Here is an 18,436-nt window from a genome sequence, read left to right as displayed (position 1 = left end):
GGAGACAGGACTGCAAAAGTTGCATGCAACCTAATTCTCAGAGATGGTCTATTTATGCCAACTCCGGATCTTACTTGAAGTCTGTGGCAGTCGATCCCCTTGCCTGCCATGCAGGCAGGATTTGGCCCTGGTAAAGTATCCGCCTGCATTCCCAGCTGCTCGGTCCAGCTGCCGCAGAGGAATGCAGGGCTGCTGAGGGCGCTGGCACGGGATCGAGGCCGAATTTTGAGTGAAAAAAGATCTCCGTCTCAGCACCTGGATGTCAACTTTGTCTTTTAGCTGAAGCTGATAAAGCTAATCCCTGCCTGACAAAAAATCAGTTGAGTTTCTTCTCCCTCACCAGCATTCAGTTTGTATTGGAACCAGCTATTTTATTGAATTGAGTTTTAGGCATTCTGTAGGGCTTTAGAAACAGACACGTACATGCAGGAGCTGGGTAGCAAAGCAGAGTTATGTGTGTGCTTATTAACTTACTGCAAATTAGAGCCGAGTAGTCGATACAGTATTTTAAAGGGCTATATCCTGCTCCAACAGGAGTCAACAAGAGTTTCACCACTTTGTAGCATGCTACAGGGACTCAGATGACAGGGATTAAAACAAGCAAATAAGCACAGAACAGTCATTTTAGCAGGCTGGATGCAAGCAGAAATGTTTGAAGGCATCAAAGACAGTTAATTCCTATCGGAAATCAATGGGAGCTGAGGAAATACAGCTCTCCTGTACCCTTGGAAAGCTGTCCCTTAACTGTGGATTGCCCTGATCTCTGCTTTCTCTAAAACAAGATTGAAGTGGAAGGTGCTCATTGATTTTGCAGCTACCCCCGATTTCCTATCTAACGCTTTGGAAAAGTTGTTTCTGTCAACCTCATTCATCACCATCTGTACTTCACACCCGTCAAGTGAATCAGCTGCCACTGAAGCCCAAACTTAAATCTCACCATAATAATACTGTGATATTTAGAGTAAGGGGAACCCATGTCCAAAATACAAGCTATTTCCAGGCAGGCAGACAGGCAGGAAGGAAGGAAAGAAGGAAAGAAGGAAGAGAAAGAGAGATAAAGAGAGAGAGAAAGAGAGAAAAGGAAAGAAGGAAAGAAAGGAAGAAAGGAAGAGAGAAAGAAAGAAAGAAAGAGAAAGAGAGAGAGAGAAAGAGAGAAAGAGAGAGAGAAGGAAAAGAGGTGGGGGGGGAGGGAAACGGGGAGGAAAAAAAAAAAAAAAAAAAAAGAGGCTGTTTCAGCCCCAGTTTTGAGTGTCTCCACCTCGGTCGGTCTCTGAGCGCACCTCACCGCCGAGCACCGCGTCTCGCAGCCGCCCCGGAGCCGCCTCAGCCGGGTGGCCTCGGGCAGGGCAGCGAGCGGCTGGCGGGGGCGGCGGGGAGCTCCGGGAGCGGGGGGCGCAGCCGGGGCCGGGACCGGGATTAGGACCCGGGATTAGGACCCGGGATTAGGACCCGGGATTAGGACAGGGGCCGGGGCCAGCAGCGGGGGTCGCCCCCGCCTGCTGGGGAGCCCCCCTCTCGCCGTCCCCCCCGCGCCGCTCCGCGCCCCCAGCGGGCCGGGGGAGGGAGGAGCGGGGCGGGGGGCAGCGGCGGCCCTTCCCCGGGGGCTGCCCTCCCGCGGGGGGCGGAGCGGCGGGGCCCGGAGCCTCGGAGCGAGGGGCTGCGGGGCCGCCGCCGCCGCCCATGGAGCCCAACGGGACGGCGGCGGCGGGGGGCAACGGGACGGCGGGGGGCGGCGGGGGCGGCGGGGGAAGCCCCCCCGGGGGCGGAGGCCCCCTGCTGATCCCGTCGGCTTTCGGGACGGTGCTGTCGGTGATGTACGTGGCCGGGGTGGCGGGCAACGTGTACACGCTGGTGGTGATGTGCCACTCGGCGCGCTGCGCCGCCCCCATGTACAGCTCCATCGTCAGCCTGGCCCTGGCGGACCTGCTGTACCTCTCCACCATCCCCTTCATCGTCTGCACCTACCTGGCCCAGGACTGGTACTTCGGGGACCTGGGGTGCCGCATCCTGCTCAGCCTCGACCTGCTCACCATGCACGCCAGCATCTTCACCCTCACCCTCATGTGCACCGAGCGCTACCTGGCCGTCACCCGGCCCCTGGACACCCTGAAGAGGTCGCGGGGCTACCGCAAGGTGACGGCGGGCGCCGTCTGGTCGGTCTCGCTGCTGCTGACGCTGCCCATGATGCTGATGGTCACCCTGACGGAGGGGAGCAAGGCGGAGGGCAAGGTGAAGAGGATGTGTGCGCCCACCTGGAGCGTGGACGCCTACCGGACCTACCTGACGGTGCTGTTCAGCACCAGCATCATGGCCCCGGGAATCATCATCGGCTTCCTCTACACGCGCCTGGCCAGGACCTACCTGGAGTCCCAGAGGAACCCACCCCACAAGGAGAAGAGCAAGAGGTCCCCCCGGCAGAAGGTCCTCATCATGATTTTCAGCATCGTGCTGGTCTTCTGGGCCTGCTTCCTGCCTTTCTGGATCTGGCAGCTGGTGCGACTCTACAGCAGCTCCCTGCAGCTCACCACCCAAACCCAAAAGTGCATTAACTACCTGGTGACCTGCCTGACCTACAGCAACAGCTGCATCAACCCCTTCCTCTACACCCTGCTCACCAAAAACTACCGGGAGTACCTGCGCAACCGGCACCGCAACTTCTACAGGTTCACCTCCTCCTTCCGCAAGCGGGGCTCCAACCTGCAGTGCTCCTGGGGACGCTCCATGTCCTCCAGCAACCAGTACGACTACAGCTCGGAGGCCCTGGGCATGGCCACGCTGAAGGACAAGTGAGGAAGAGGAGGCTCTCTGGAGACATCAGGACCAGAAGAGCGTCTGGCCAAGGTAGGGCTTTGGGACCCTTTCGCGCTGCGGGGTCCTAAGAACTCGTTTCTGGTGGTCGCTATAGGTCAGGGTACAAAGTCGTGTGACCTCAGGTACAGTGAGATGCTTTTCATTTTTTTGGGGCTTAGGGCTGTCAGGAGGGTCCTGCCATTCGCGGGTGTGGATGAATCCTTCTCTGGTTTGGGTGCAGAAGATGAGTTGGATACTTTGTTCAGTTCTTTGGCAAACTCTTTACAAGCTTTGCTGCGCTTTGCTAAGCTCTGGCTCTGCTCCGGTTCTCCTGTGTGACTTCTCAGTGCTATCCTCCGGCTACAGCTGGACCAGATCCACAAAGGTCTGAAATTGTCCTGGGACTGCTTAAAGTAGCTGCAAGCCCTGGGTTTGCCCTATATATATCTGTTATCTGTTCACAGTGTGTGTAAGGAGACCTTTAAGCCCCTTTTTCTATTTCCTGTTATATTGTAGTGCACTACAGTTTGATCAAAGTCTGTATTTTAAAATTCATTGCAGCAGCACTGCAAACTCCAAGCATTTAAAACCCACGAGGTAAGCTGTCAGAAAACACTGGGTTATCTAAAAAGGCATGTCATATTTTAACTTTTCTACCCAAGATGATTTTAATCTGCCACTGATTTTAAGTTGGTCCCTTTCTCTACAGTCAACAGAGTTTGAAAAACTGAAAATTTATCTCAGAAAGGAAAAAAGAACATTCTTATAATCCTGTCACTCAAAGAGCTGAGGCTCTAAAAAAATGACTGAGACCTGTACTGTGAGACTCATCATAAAAAGGACAAACTTAATCCTGGCAAATCTCACCAAAAGTATTTTGCTTTGATGTATTTTGCTCATTCTCTTTCCACTTAACATCTAGTGGTAAACCTCTACCATAGATGCTAGCGATGCCTGTCAACTATAAAACTTCAGTTCATAAAATAAATTATGATTAAGAAGTGGACCATGTCAGGTTTCCCCTCCCACGTTCTCTTCACCCAGCCCGAGGGGTTCGTTAAGCAGGGGAGAGGCTGCTGCTCTCAGCTGTGCTCTAAGGAGCTCATTTAAGTGGGGATAAAGTTGTGTTCAAGCCATCTGCCCCGACTCTGGGGATAACTAAAGCACAGCAAGAGTTGCATAAACTGTTGTCAGCAGCTGGCAATGTCCAGGGACTTCTGAAACAACAGACAGCTGCTTAAGGAGCAGTCATTTCCACTTTTTTATGGCACCTCCCTACCTCGACCTGACTGAGAGGAGGAACTCAGCAGCCCTACAGTGGTACTGGGTTTCTGTGTCCTTGGGTGATCCTCTCACAGCATGTGCCAAGCTTTAGGGTACGTCTGTGCTCAAGCAGAGACACAAAGTGCCTACACAGCAGCCGAGGATGGGGAGCAGAGAACACAGCATGGCTACATGCTGGATTTTATGCATAAAGGCAGAAAAATAACCCCCTCAGGGCACGTGTTGGACAAAGACCAGGGAAATAGGTTCCTGTGCCCAAAGTCTGGCATATAGGCAGAGTTTTTGGGGTGCTTTTCAGGAAGGGGCAATAAGGAACTCACCTTAGCATTGTTTACATTAGTTTTCATCACAGGACTTTCTTCAAAACGTTTGCGACCCACTTTGTGATGTTCCAGCGTTGTGCAGACTGCCAAGCTGGGTGGTAGAAAGGGATGTGGCGGTGCCAGCTTCCTTACAAACGCAGGGGACTAAAACACAGCTCTTGCTGGGAACTGGCAGGGCAGAGTGGGCTTCAACAGTTGTAGAGAACTTTTCAGGAACTAATTCATTTCTTTTTATTATTAATTCTGAAGCCATTGTTCCTTTCCCTTTGCTTCCCATTTCCAAGGCTGGAAGTCACTCCCCTGTAAGAATAACACAGATAAGACTTAACTCAAAGGGCGGTGTGGAAAGGCTGGAGTGCATGCGTCATCCACAAGGTGTGCCACACTGTGCTGCTCATGGAGCACAAGAAAAACCTGACACAGTCCTGGTGTGTCTTGATTTCCAGTGCTTGGCCTCAGGAGAAGGTCCTTGAAAGCCACTGTCCCACCCCAGCATTGCAAGGCAGCCGTAGGACGGATGGTTATCCAGTATGAAATAGCGTATATCTGTTAGCAGCCATGCAGGGAAAGCAAAGGATGGAAGAGCGGTGTAGGTGTCAAAAAGAGCATTGGGGAATACACTTCCTGCCTCAACAACCATGTGCTAAAATATCTGGTGCCAAACAGCCTAAAACCATAGTTAGTAACGAGAAGGGGGAGCTGGAAGAGAGCTGTGCTTGAGAAAAAAAAAAATAAAAAAAGAAAAAAGAAGAGTGGGTTACATACACAGTCCTACCAGAGTGAGTGGATAGCCAACAGAAGCGTTTGGTTAGGGTGGGCTGCGCTCCACGAGCTGTCCCCTAGCAGGCTCCTGCTGCCCCGCTGAGCAGCACACGGGGTGCACACTTTGTGCCATAGCATTGGAGCTGCTGACACCAAAGGGCTGATGGAGAAGCACCCAAATGAAAGACCAAGTATGAGGTATTCTTCGCTGTCAAGTTTCTTGACCAGCTTCAGCCCATCCCATCTCGGAGCTGCTCCCCTCACCTGTCAGGCTCTGATGAACCCACGTGAGGTTCCTCTAAGGAGAGACCCAGTAAATTTGATGACACCCACAAAGCATGTCATTCGGGCAGACAAGAGCCTATTTAATAAGCAGAACTGGCCAGTGATCAGAAGACACTGCTGTGTGTAATGAATAGCAGCCCTTCAGCAGCTCAGCATGTGGCATCCCCCTGCCTGCCGCGGCCCTTTGCAAATGTGATTCCTTGGGATCCTCTTGTACTCCCGGGGATCAGAGCTCAATTTAAGAGATAAATTTGTGTAAACAACATCTCTCTTATTGTCTCATCGGACCAGTTAAACTGCCAAAAGTCAGTAGCTTTGACCCACTTAATAAATATCCTGCAAGAGCAGATGCGTTAACCGAGTTCCTCTTGTCTGTAACTGCGGAAGCTTTGGCAGTTCTCAGTATGCTCACATGTTGGAAACAGGCATAAAGTCTTCATATATCTTCCTTTAACAAAAAAACGGGGTAGTTAACTTTGGGATTGCTGCTGCCAGCCCATAGCACAGAGCTTTGTCCGGGGCTGACACAACCTGTAAGCTCCCATATGGGGTAGCTCTGCCTGCTGCTCACCCAGAGTATTTTGGGGAGGACTTGGGACTCCGCTCTTTGGGGTTGGTGGGATCTCAGTTCATAAGCACACAGTCAATGCAGGCCCCACAAAACTTCTGTACAGCAGCCCAAGCTATTTTCTGTATGAGGCAGGAGCATTACCTGTCCAACACTGAAAAAAAGAATGAGTCAGGGCTCCCAAAATCATGAGATAAAAAACACACCAGCTCTCCACAACCAGAGAGGTTACAAAATCGTTTCATACGGAAACTGGGAGTCACATAACCAGAATCCAGATGATGAGGCTCTGGAAACTGCAAGCATCTTATTATTTAGGTAAACTTGAAGCATCTCAGCTTGGGATGAAATAACAGCAGGGAAGTCCATCGGGCTGTAACTAAGCAAAATGCTGTGAATTATTTTAAAACAGCATTGCTTTGGCTATTCTCCTACATTTCAAGCAGGCAAGATGTGTGTGCCCTATGCGATTCTACTGCAGGTTTAGCAACATAGCTAGTCTCTAAACGGGAGATGGTAATTTTAGGAAAGATGACAGTATTTTTGTCGCTGGGACAGAGGTTGTCACTGCAAAACTCCATATGGGCTTTATAGGAAAGAAAACATCTTAACAGCTTAATCACTAGAAAATCTTCTCCAACATCCCTTGGTATTAAATCTGTATGCCCCACTCTGTTCCTCCCCAGCTCACCAGAAAGAGCAGGCTGTGAAAGAAAAGCAGCTTCATCCTGAGTGCTCTTTCCTTCCTTTAATCTAAGGTAGTATCTACTGCAGCAACAGCAATTTTTCTGTTTTCACTTGAAAAAAGAAAAGGCAGGTCCTTTGTGGGACAAGTGAGAATACCTGTTTTCCCCATGCTCAGGAGAATACATTTGAAGCTTACTGACTTTTTGCAGACTTCACCTTGTATCACACATCTTTGCTCATCTTCCTCCCCACTTTTTAACAACACATTTGCCATAAACGCTTGAAAGCCCCACATTACAGTTTAATTGTGTATGCAAGCAAATCATTAACATTTGAACTCCTATTTAGCAGTCATTTTGGGTGCCTATTGTGTGATGGAATACCAGGAAAGGCAGTGGAGGTGGTTTTATGAGTGCTTTGTACCTCGCAAGGCATGCTGCCCAGTTCTGTTAGCCCAGGAGATCAGGCAGGGTGACAAGGTTGCTCTGCTCAGAAGCAAATACAGAATCTGTTCCCCCAGCAGCATCCGAATAGAAAGTGCACGAACTTTGTATCTGAGCCCAGCCCCTGAGCAGTGGAAGCAGATAACACACATTTCAGAAACGCTGGTCATCCCCGGAAAGTTGGCCGTTGTGTTTTGGAGTCCCTCTGGTGGCAGGAGCAATCTTCCCTCCTGAGGTTCTCAGGAAGGAAATTTGCTTTTTATTTCAGGTTTTAAAATGTAGCAGTTGCACAGAACCTGACTACATAACAACACTTAATTTACTGAAAATATAATGTTGCCACAACATCTCCTGAGCAGAACAAGTCTGTTAGGCAGAGAAAACTCACTCCCAAGCGCTAACTTTGCTCTCCCACCTTTCTTCCTGTGCCGAACCCAGACTAACTTTATCCCTATCATTTTGCACAGCAGCCTTGCTGGCAGCACCCACGGAAACACCCAGAGCTGGTGACTAACTACAGCTTAGCCCAGCTGCGGATTGCTTTTGCCACATAATATTGGTTGCTGTTGTCAGTTTCAAGTTTTTCAGAGGAATTGGAGAGACTCGGAGTTAATTGCTATGGCTTGGAAGAAATAAATTGCTTTGTCTTCCGAACTGTAGCAGCAGCTTCACAGAAAATAAGTGCTCTTTTAAAATTATTATAATTGCTATATGAGCTTTTTTTGCCCTTGATGGGGAATGTACTTAAAGCACAGCAGAGGGAAAGGATGCATCAGCTGGGAGCAAAGCATCTGGGGGATTTGGGTGGCCCAGGGTGAGTTTTGCAAAGGCAGGGGAAGGAGCTCGCTACCAGCTCACTTGGCCAAACCTTTAGGATACAACAGGCAGCAGTAGGACATGTGAAATTAATAGTTACTGAGGTGTATTAAAACTGTAAAGGGATGTATATCAAAAGCCCCACTGAGGAACCCAGACCATGCAGAGTTTCTGGTGTGGTGTTTGCCACCCCTGGGGCATCCTCACTGCAGCCTAGAGGGTTTCGGGTGCCCAGAACTGAGCTCTGTGATCTGCGGTCCCAGCTGGAGCCCTCCTGGCCCCAGAGAAAAGGATCCCAATGGGACACACCAAAGCAAAACTGCTGCAATGTTTTCCTTCCTCCTGTCCCAACACGAGAAAAGAAACAATTTAAAGAGGAAAGGGGAAAATGAATCCTGAAGAATTCTTCTGGCATTCAAGTTCCACTTTTCCAATTTTCTTTGGAACTCACTTGTAATTTAATTTTTAATGTAAATGAAAGATTTTAGTTAACACTAGGAACCCTTCAAAAGTGAGAAGCAAGGTGAAGAGTTAAGCACTTGTTGAATTTATTAGGGAAGGCTGCACTTCACTATTGGGAAAGATCCCACCCAAGCCCTCCATCAAGATCACTGGAGGGAAATCAGTAAATAACTTGGTGCAACAGCAAACCACCCCGCATATCAGCTGTGCTTGGCAGAGGACACAATCCTAAGCCAAAATGGTGCAAATGGGGAAGAAGTAGGATCTGCTAAGTTTGTCTCAGCGCGTTTAGGCCAGCGTCTAAGATGTCGTCAGCCTTTCCTTGTGCACGCCCGATAGGATCTTGAGTTCAGCTCCTGAATTCTTAACTGAAAACAAATATGATTTCATCCAAACAAAGCAAGGCAGATTCCTGAAACTAAATGTGGTGTGTCCATAAACACCGAATTTTTGAGACAGTTACAACTTCATATACATGCTCCTGCAAACCTCATCAGGGACTTCCACCAAATTCAGAACATTTCTACACCTTTCAGTTTACCATATTGACTTCACATTTGAGAGCCACCCCTGGCTCGTGCAAGAAGCCCCTCAGGAAGAGGCACTACATAGCAATGCTTCTAACAAAACCCCACTGATTTAAATCGACTTTCTGCTATTTCCTTCGTAACAGTTTTTTTTTTCATTTAACACTGTAGAAGCGAATGTCTTAGATGAATGGCATTACTATGAAATTAGCTGAAGCCCAAGTTACCTCTACCCCCACATTTTGAAAACTGCTTTTGGCACTTGGTTCGGGAGCAGTAGCAGCACTGTGCAGGCAGCAGCAGCAGTTATCTGATCCCACTCAAGTGTGTCTTTATCTTCCTTCCCATCATCTGCTGGTGGGGATTCACAGGCCATTCATCCTGAAAGCTGTTGATAAGTAATCCAGGCAGGCTTGAAAGCATGATAGCTAATAAAATCCAGAGGAGATTTACAGGGGTTGTCATGCTGCAGCCACCTATCGAGACAGTGTTTGACATCCAAGCTGAAGAGGGAGATTACTGTGAATGGGAGGAGGTGGGAAGTCCGGGCTTCTCTTTCAGAATCACCATAGACTTGCTGTGTAACCTCGGAGAAGTCACTCGCCCTTGTGCTGCTGCTCAGTTTGCTGCCTGTAAAACAGCGATGTAATTTCCATGGTCTGCACGAGTGTCTTAAGACACCGCTAATGTGTGTGATAAGTTTTGAGATCCTTGGTCTTAGGTACAAAAGTTAAAAGCTCTCCTTTTAGGAGTAACTCAGGATTCCAGTTCGCTATTAATGGTCAGATGGAAGAAATGTTTGTGTACCAGAAGAACTTCTCATCCATTTTTAGATTAATGGCAGCCGCTCATCAAAGATTATAATTTAGCCCCCAGCAATGGCAGCTGCGCTTGGCTGGCATCTCAGGGAGCATGGCTGAAATGGTTCTGATAAAAGCATCATCATTTCACTGCATCAATACCCTCTCTACAGCCTCTTCCCAGGTAAGAAACAATAGCAGGAGCTATGGTAAAGAAGCAAAATCTTTCTTCTTTACCTCCTGGCAGCCTTTTTCCCCACATTGTGGTTTAGGAGCACGGGAGTTGGTGAAGGTAAGGGCAGCGCATCCCTCCCAGCCACAGCCCGTGCCACGACCTGCTCCAGTGCTGGATCCTGATGCAGAGGAAGCTGAACAGAGAGAACGATCCTGATTGCTAAACACGGCAGTGCTTCCCTGTCATTTTGTTCTTGGCATCCTTTTAGAGTGATTAAATCTGTCGAGGAACCTCCGCCTGCCTTAGGCACAGCACGAGTAATTCCCAACAACAGAAGCAGAGGAAATAGCAACCGACTAACTTTGCTTCGCTGCTTTCATTTGTCTGTTTGTTTTAATACAAACATGAGTTTACTATGGCAAGCATCTCCCTAATTTCAAAGTGCCGCTCTGTCTTTGCAGCAGCTGCTCTTAGGGAGGATGAGAAAGTGAAGCTCTGCAGCCTCCAGTGCCCAAAGTTATGGGTAAAGCTCTTTGCAGACCTGGGTTAAACGGGGGGCCCACACTGGAGGGATGGGGACGGAGCGGGAGCAGCACTTGCCCTTATTCCTCCATTCATCCAAGTGAGTATTTTCTCTACCATACACTGTGTGCACCAGGTACTCACTATCTATCTCTGTTATTCAGAAAAAAAAATATATATAAAACCTGCAAGAAGTCTTGGGTTTAGTCCAATAAAAGGCAAGAAAAAAACTTTAAGCCTGTAACTTCACAGCCTGGGAGAACCGCTTGTGTTCCCCTGCTCCCATCCTTTGTGCTCGTCATCCCAGAAGGTCTTTGGGTGGGGGGAAAAGGCTTCATTACCTACAATATGCAAAAATGAACTAGTTAATGTGCCACACCAGATTACTCATTAACCTGAATGAGAATTGCTCTAGGCTGGCAGGAGGTTTAGGAAGGCAGTACTGTGTCAGCTCCACGCTGCCTCCAGTGATAAACCTGTACACCCAGTGGAGAAATAGGGAGGGGGAAAGAGGTAGGCAGTCCTGAGTGGGTTCATGCCTCACAGTTTCTCCAAATCTTACCTCCTGGCAGGTTTTTGTTGCAGAAAAGTACTTGATCTAACCTTGCAAATCTTCTTCTCTTCTCATCCCATTTGCTGTGAGCATGAGGAGAGCCGGTATGGGAGCCCCTGAATCCCGCTTTGGCTCTGTGGTGCAGGGTGAGGAGTTACAGAGGTGGCAGGGAAACAGGAGCATGAAGTCCCCAGCAGTGTCAGGGCACAGAAAGAGACCATTAGGTCAGGCCTCAAAAAAAAAAAAAAAAAAAAAAAAAAGCTGCATCTTAATAGATGTTTTTGTCCTCCCTCATTCTTCAGCTAAATGTTTAGCTTAGAGAGCTCTGAGGCATGTGTTTCAAACTCTGTCTGTGGAGGGTCCATGTGTAATTACAGACTTCAGTCCTGGACCTACCTTAACGACTTTGCATTCCCCTCATTCTCCACAGGCTGAATCTTCTGCCCACACTGAACGAAGCTCTTACAGAAAGATCATGGATCAAATGTGACCGTTTAGTTTGTCTGTTCAGTGAAAATATGTTTGCTTTTAGCTTGTTCCTGTCCTTGGTGTTCTTATTTTAATCTTCTGTTTTTCTTTGGTCTCTGTCTGCTCTGTCCTTTGTGCTATTTTTCCTCCTGGGCAACAAGTTGCAGTCTCTCCCAGGGACTCTGCTCCCATCCCCACTTTGTTCCACAGCAACAAACCCTGCCAGACCCTGAAACACCCAGGGAGAGTTTTGAGGCTTTGGGGAAAATTTTATACCTCTTGAATTTCAAATCTGCTGTTTCAGGTTGCCTGCAGAGAAGGCAGAAGTGTTTATTGATTTCTACAACATAATCAGAAAGCGGGCATGTCACTGCAAGCGTGATTGCTCTAAGCAAATCCTTCAACTCCAGCAGAGAAGTTACATCTGCATAGCTAGGAGCACGATGTGACAAACATCTCCTTTGGAGTGGCTCAAGCTTAAACCTCTTCTGGCCCCTCGGTTGGGCTGTCCATCTGTTTTTGCAGCCCTAAGGTTTTTAAAGAGTTAAGCCTTTCTGATTTCTAGCTTTTTCTTTTCTCTCCTCTCCAATCAAGCCCAAACCAACTGTTGCTTCTGCCGATCTGATTTACTGTCCACCCCCCAGCCTGTGTGAGTCCAGTACAACTGATGGGCCATGAAAAGAAGTGGTTATGAAACCACATCTTCAAATCTGTTTCAAAAATCATGTGTGAGAAGCTTTGATGCACTTGAGCTTGTTTAAATATCACTCAGACCAGTAAACGGCTGAATTCATGATCCAGCTTCCTTTACCCTACAGCAACCAGAACTATCTTTAAAATCTGTGCTCGCGCTTGATTTGGGCTTTACCTTCTGTTTTCTCCTTCCTACTCACTAAGTGATGCTGTGGCTTCCCTTCCAGAGATGCACGTCAGCCCCCAGGTGGCTCTGTAAAGCCTTCTGAGGCAGAATAAAGAGCAGGGACCTTCCTGAGGGACACCACAAACTTTTATATCTTTGCTAGAGCACCCTTGAAAACGTCATACTGCAGATTTGGTCGACACTAACAATTTGTATAATGGTTCCTAAGTCTTGGAGCAACCACACACTTAAGGACTCAGCACAGAGTGGGGGTGGAGGCAGTTTTCCTCCCATTGCCTCTAAAACTACTTTTTCTTTTTTTTTTCTTGTTTGGTTTTCAATTATTTGACTCACACTTTGTGGACTTCATTTCCTGGCACATTAACAGCTGGTGGTTAGAAAGCTGCAGTTGGCGAGGGCAGTATCTGGAATGGATAGTAATTACTCGCTGAGCTCATTATAATTGTTCAGTTATTGAATAATTTGGAAAGCCAAGCAGGGGGAATATTTGGTTAATTAAGAGCTCGCTTAATCACTGCTAAATTTATCCTTCCAAAACAGTGCTCACCTTACCTGGATTTGAAAGCCTTTGTTTACCAACACTCCTGGTGGGAAGCAGGAACAATCTCTATTCTTTGACTGAAGTTGATGGCACTTGCTCTTTGGCCTTTGGTGCAATGTTTTTGTTCCTTATTCCCCACTAGGTCTGGCCCTTCCACATTTTTCTTCATGGGCATTGAGATCTCTCTGAAGCTGTTATCAATCTCTGATGAGATGGTAAACAAGACACAATTCATGTGTAAGCAAGCACTTGGGCACTTCTGGGACCAAATTCTCATCCGATGAAAAAACTGCACAGGAGACAGAACGGCAAAGTGTGAGAATTTAATAGAGGCCAGTAAGCGAGAGCAAGAGAAAAGCTTTAGAGCCCTTGTCTGCTACTGATCTAACACAGTTGCTGGGCACACGTTTCCCCTGTTTCAGGCTTTAGATAATTTAAGGCTTGGGAAGCAAGTTTATCACCCAGAGGATGCTTTCTGGAGCCTGGACAAACTTCCAGGGGCTCTGGGGAGTCTGTAAGGCAGTGCTCAAGACCAAGGAAAAAAAATCCATTACAGCAAATTGTCATGTTTTTACTGGTGCATGAAGAATGTCAAGTATCTGTATGAGAATTCAGGCAGGCTTGCAACTGAAAGGATTTTATTTGAAGACTTTTGGGGAGAGTTTTGAGGAAGAGACTGAAATATCATTTGAATCAAGATGAGTACAACTTAAACAAGAAGCCCAAAGCAAAATAATTATATTAAACTATTAATTGTTCTAGGTTAAGTGCTTTAATCCTTTGTCCTAGATAAACTTAACACATGATATTCTTCATGCACAACATCAGTCGGGTGTAACTACCACCACAAATGCCCACGGGATTTGGCTGTCAGCTGGCACATGATACCTGGCAGGGTGTCCCTCCTCCCATCACGCAAGACAATTGCAGACTTTCAGAAAGGAGGGAAAAAAAAAAAAAAAGTGAAGCCTTGAAACCCTTGCTGACCACAGGCAGACTTATTTCCCCTTTGCACTTCCAAAGTCTCCAAGATTTACAGGCTTCTCCAATCCAGTCTGTAAAAAAACACACACAAAATAAAGTGGATGAGTCCATACTGAACCTCATCCTTCACAATATGACTCAGAACAAAGTAAACTTATTCCAGTGTGTACTCCATAAAAAAAAAGAAAAAAAAAAAAAAGAAGCCAGATCCTGTATCTCTGGAGACATACCCATCTTTTACAGCAGCATTCGTGAGCTGTTCCTTTGTGTTCTCCTTTTAGATTAAATGCTGCAAAGAGAATGCTTTTTCTGAGCAGACTCTGCAAGGTAAATTCTGCAAAGCAGAAGAGCTGTCAGAGCAGGTTGATTGTAAAACCTGACAACCTTGACAGCCTCCATGCAGCAGTGCAAAGCCATGTCATTTCTCCAGTTACCCGTGGTTACAAAATTGTTGAATGAAATGGAATCCAAACCTGTCGAGGATCGTAGCTCTCAAACAGGCGGAACAAGTGATCTGGAATAATAATAATAGCCAAGCATGCTGCTCGGGCCCAATTCAATGCTTTGCCAAACTGCTCCAAATTAACAGACCTTGCCCATTCAGAGCTTGGGCTGCTGAGGGGATGGGGAAGTTCCTGGGGGGATCTGGCTGACTTTTTATTTTCCTTCTTTGAGAAGGGACAGCCATAAAGCAGCTCTTCAAGAGTGCTATGATTTCAAGGAGAGAAGTGTTATGGGATGTCCTCCCCCTACCCCCCAGGAAAAGTACCATGTTTTCAGCAGCCAGGTTCCCATCTGTGGGGCTGGCACCAGGGCTGCTGGCCCCAGGAGCTGCCCTCCTTGGACGTGCTCAGCTGGGGCCATCTCGTGATCCCAACCACGCTGTCAGACAGGGATGGATCCCCCTACACGTATTTAATCAAAACAGCTCCCTAACTGAACTTTTTCTGAACCGTTCTTCCTGAAACTTCTGGCTTTAAAGTAACGCTTTGTGCAAAACACATTCTGCAAATTAGCTTAACAAGTTTCAGAGGAGCTTTCAAGTTAGAACAAAAAAGAACAAAACCCACACACCATTGTTTTCATCATTTGGACTTGCCTTTGCACTTTCTGGCTCTTCCTGCTGAGTGTCTCAGGTTTCTGCAGACATCTGCCACGATCAGCCACTGATCTCATTCCCTCACATTACCTGCTGGATTTGGGAGGTGCTGTGGTGGGAACAGGAGGACAGCAGTGCTGTCAGGATCTTTTCTTCCTGTTAGTTTTCCCTGCCAAAACGTCATTCTGCAGCACACCAGGGCAGCAGGAGTTTTCTGTCTCTGCTATCGGCCTCCTTCCCTTGCTGGTAGCCAGCAAGCCAAGAAGCCAACATCTACAGGGTCCTGTTAGCAACAGACAGCTGCAGAAACGCTGCAAACTGCTCTGAACTCTCAATCCTGTGTGAATCGTCTCTGAAAACTATTTCATTAGCTTCACCAGTTTTACTTTTGCCCATTGTGTGTACAGGTGTGATATCAGTCCCCACCAAGTGCCATTTGTTCAGACCAGCGCTGTTCAGCACTCACCATCACCTGGATTTAGCACTTGCTTCTCAGTACCTTCTCAGCAGTGGGAGGTTTCACCTTCACACAGCTCTGGACAAGGACACACTGAGTAAAGGCTTCGCTGTCAGCTTCTCCAGATGCCAAAGCCTTCTCCCTCCAGTCCATTCTCATCCTTTTTTTCAGTAGCAATCAGCATCCCACTGTCACCCTGACTGCTCCCAAGCCAAACCAGCTCCCCATACACTCCCCATCACCTATAATGTCTAGCGGAGACCCACAAAAGAGCCCAAATGTCATCTCCCATTCCCTTCCAGGGAGCCTTTTCTGCTGCCAGCACCTCCCTAGAGCCTCCCCACACCTGGGAGATGTGTTCTCCCCATCCCAGCTGCAGATTCGACACCATCCAGCCCCCCCATACCCTGCACCTCTTCCCAGGGTGGTCTCTGCCACCCACCTCGTGAGCGGCCAAGCGACACCAGGGCTTTCTTGGCTTCCTATACGGGAGTGCATGCAGTCAGTTCTTGTAAGCATTGCATTTTACTGCCTCCTCCCAACATAAACTGGACAAATTGATGGAGTCCTGGCCCCCAGGATAAACAGCGGCTCCGCTGTTTAGAGTAACTGTCTCCGGGGAGGAGAACTGCAAGGCTCCGCAGCCGCCCCTGCTGCTGGGTGCAGGAGGTGGCGGTGCCCCAGCAACACCAACACCACAAACAGGAACAGTCTGCAAGGAGGAGCAAGGCTAGAAAGAGGCTGCAAGGTGAACTCAGGTGCCACAACAGCCGTCTCCAAATTACCGTGCGGAAAGAGGACTGGTGAGCATCACCTGAGCCACTTCTAAAAATTTCTACCAAGGGCCCGCTTAAGTTTGTGCCCAAATCCAGAGGTTGGCTTGTTTGCAATGTACCAGCATTGCAAAATTCATATTTCAGATTAGTTTCAGCATTTTAGCTGTTTAGCAGTATTGGAACCTCATATGGCTAGAACCCACTCTTGGCTATTATTGCTAAAAGAATTTTCAAAATTAATATTTATGGCCAGGCCAGTACTTTTGAAAGAGACTCAGATTAGATAAGACCGCTAAGTCGCGCATTCTTTCCACACCTGCATTCTTCCCAATGAAATAGGAGTTCCCAGTTTCAAGGCAGACAGCTTAGAGACAGATTTCACTTGTTCTGGTACGACCGCTTGCGTGCTCCAGGACGAAAGCTGGCTCGGATGTGCGCACGCAGTCCTCACCTCTCAGGGCCTTGAACACAACTGGAAAACACTTGTCTCCTAAGTGATAGTCTTGTGCAGCCGCAGTTCTCGGACTGCATTCAGCAAGCAAGCCAGAGAACTAAAATCTAAATTCCTTTCAAAGGATTTTGCAATACCTTAATTCTCCACTTTCTTGAAATATCTTGCAGGGAAGGGGACAGCTGTACATCCTAGTGATCAATTTTAGATTAAAATGAAATAATGGTAGAGCAAGTGTATCATTTTCTATTTCCACCTTTGTCTTCTCCATGCCACAAAGGAGCCCTTGCGAGTGCCTGGGAAGTTGGGGTGGATGCCCCGAGGAAGCAGTGAGTGCAGCCCTAGGAGGCAGGCTAAGAGCCAAGCTCAGTCTCCCCACCACCACGCTCCCACCCCCTGCATGTCCATCCACAGCTGGAAGGAAAGAAAACTGTGGTTCAATGACACTGCTCAGCTGCTCAGCCAGGGAGAGGCAGACAATGACATTTAATTTTTCTATTAAGTTAATTGATCCACTTATTCATTCACTCCATTCCATTTGTTAATACCAAAGCTTTAGGGCTCAAGGCTCTTCTGTTTTTCCAGTTCCGTGAAATGGTTTAATTAGAGATATTACCGCTCCTTATAACCCTTGCCACATTTGTAGCACTAATATATAAGCCCTTGTTTATAAATGTACTTAAAATCAGAGTTACAATTATGTTTCCCACTCATGGGAATCAGGTGAACAGCACAGCTGCTCTCAACACCTTCCCTCTGCCTTGCTCAGGATCCTACATGTCACAGGGCTGCCCTGACCACAAGACAGAAAAATTACTTTTGAGATGCTCAGGTCTAAACTCTCTCCCCATAGGGTTCAGCTATGGAAAAGTTTTGATTACTGCCCTTCTGTGCATGCTTAATAGCTGAAGTATTTCATTTAAGGAGAATGATCAGGACAAATTTTAATGGCCTGCTCAAAAGTCTTGATACAAATCCTAGCTACAGAGTTGAAACGTGTTTAACTTCTCTTGGAAGTGATAATTTCTGCAGCACGCTGGCTTTCACTGACTCACAAGCCATCTGGAGGTGCTAAAAGCATTTAGCAAACAAAGTCAAGAGGTCTCAAGTTCCAGTTCTTGAGATGAAAATACCAAGGCTCAAAGGCAGCAGGCAGTCAGCTGTGAAGATGGAAGACTTCAAGGGTCTCAGCATTAATAAATGTGACATGAGTGAGAGCCTTCATCACCACCCGGGCCGGGTGCTTTTAACTGGGCACTCTTCAAGATGAGAACAGCGTTCCTGAGAAATCCACATGCATTTATTCTGAGCCTGTGCTGAGGCAGAAAAATGAGATTCTACCTGTCTGCATGCGGGCTGAACAGACAAAGATCTCCAACAACACGTGTACGAAATAAGAAAGGGAGGATGAGCAGGGAGGGGGCTGGGTTTCCAGTCACTGTGCAAGTACCTAATAGCAGAGTAAGACCTCCACGGACCATAGTGGGGAGCAGGTGCATGTCCTCACACCTCAACTGAAGGAGTTCAAAATGAGTAAAATGCTGTCCTTTCTTATAGGACCAAGGAAAAAAAAAAAAATCAAACTATTTTTTTTTTTAAGTGGAGAGATAATATTCATTTCTATGTAATTCATTTATGAATGTTTCAGTCTTCTTAGGTTGTTTCTTATTTATAAATCTAAATCCTGCCTATACTACTATAGACAGATGTTATGCATGGAGGATGCCACCACCTAAAAAAAAAAGCTGGTATATGCAGAGGAAAGCTTAATTCATTATTTTTA

The 18,436-nt window shown here is 47.4% G+C and overlaps 1 protein-coding gene across 2 annotated transcripts in view; it reads left to right on the top strand.

The window, feature by feature from the left end:
- Positions 1-1,609: 1,609 nt before the first annotated feature.
- The window catches only part of LOC101802295 (urotensin-2 receptor), a 51,134-nt gene continuing 34,307 nt past the window's right edge, over positions 1,610-18,436 (top strand). Inside the window, exon 1 of one of the 2 annotated variants that reach the window (XM_027471492.3) lies at positions 1,610-2,841. In XM_027471492.3, the coding sequence (XP_027327293.1) occupies positions 1,681-2,790 (1,110 nt within the window). In that variant the 5' untranslated portion in view covers positions 1,610-1,680 and the 3' untranslated portion in view covers positions 2,791-2,841. The remainder of the gene's footprint in view (positions 2,842-18,436) is intronic. The other variant, XM_013097951.5, reaches the window with a different exon arrangement.

The sequence above is a fragment of the Anas platyrhynchos genome, chromosome 19, assembly GCF_047663525.1.
Source record: "Anas platyrhynchos isolate ZD024472 breed Pekin duck chromosome 19, IASCAAS_PekinDuck_T2T, whole genome shotgun sequence".
NCBI lineage: Eukaryota > Metazoa > Chordata > Aves > Anseriformes > Anatidae > Anas > Anas platyrhynchos.
This window is presented reverse-complemented; position numbering and strand designations above follow the sequence as displayed.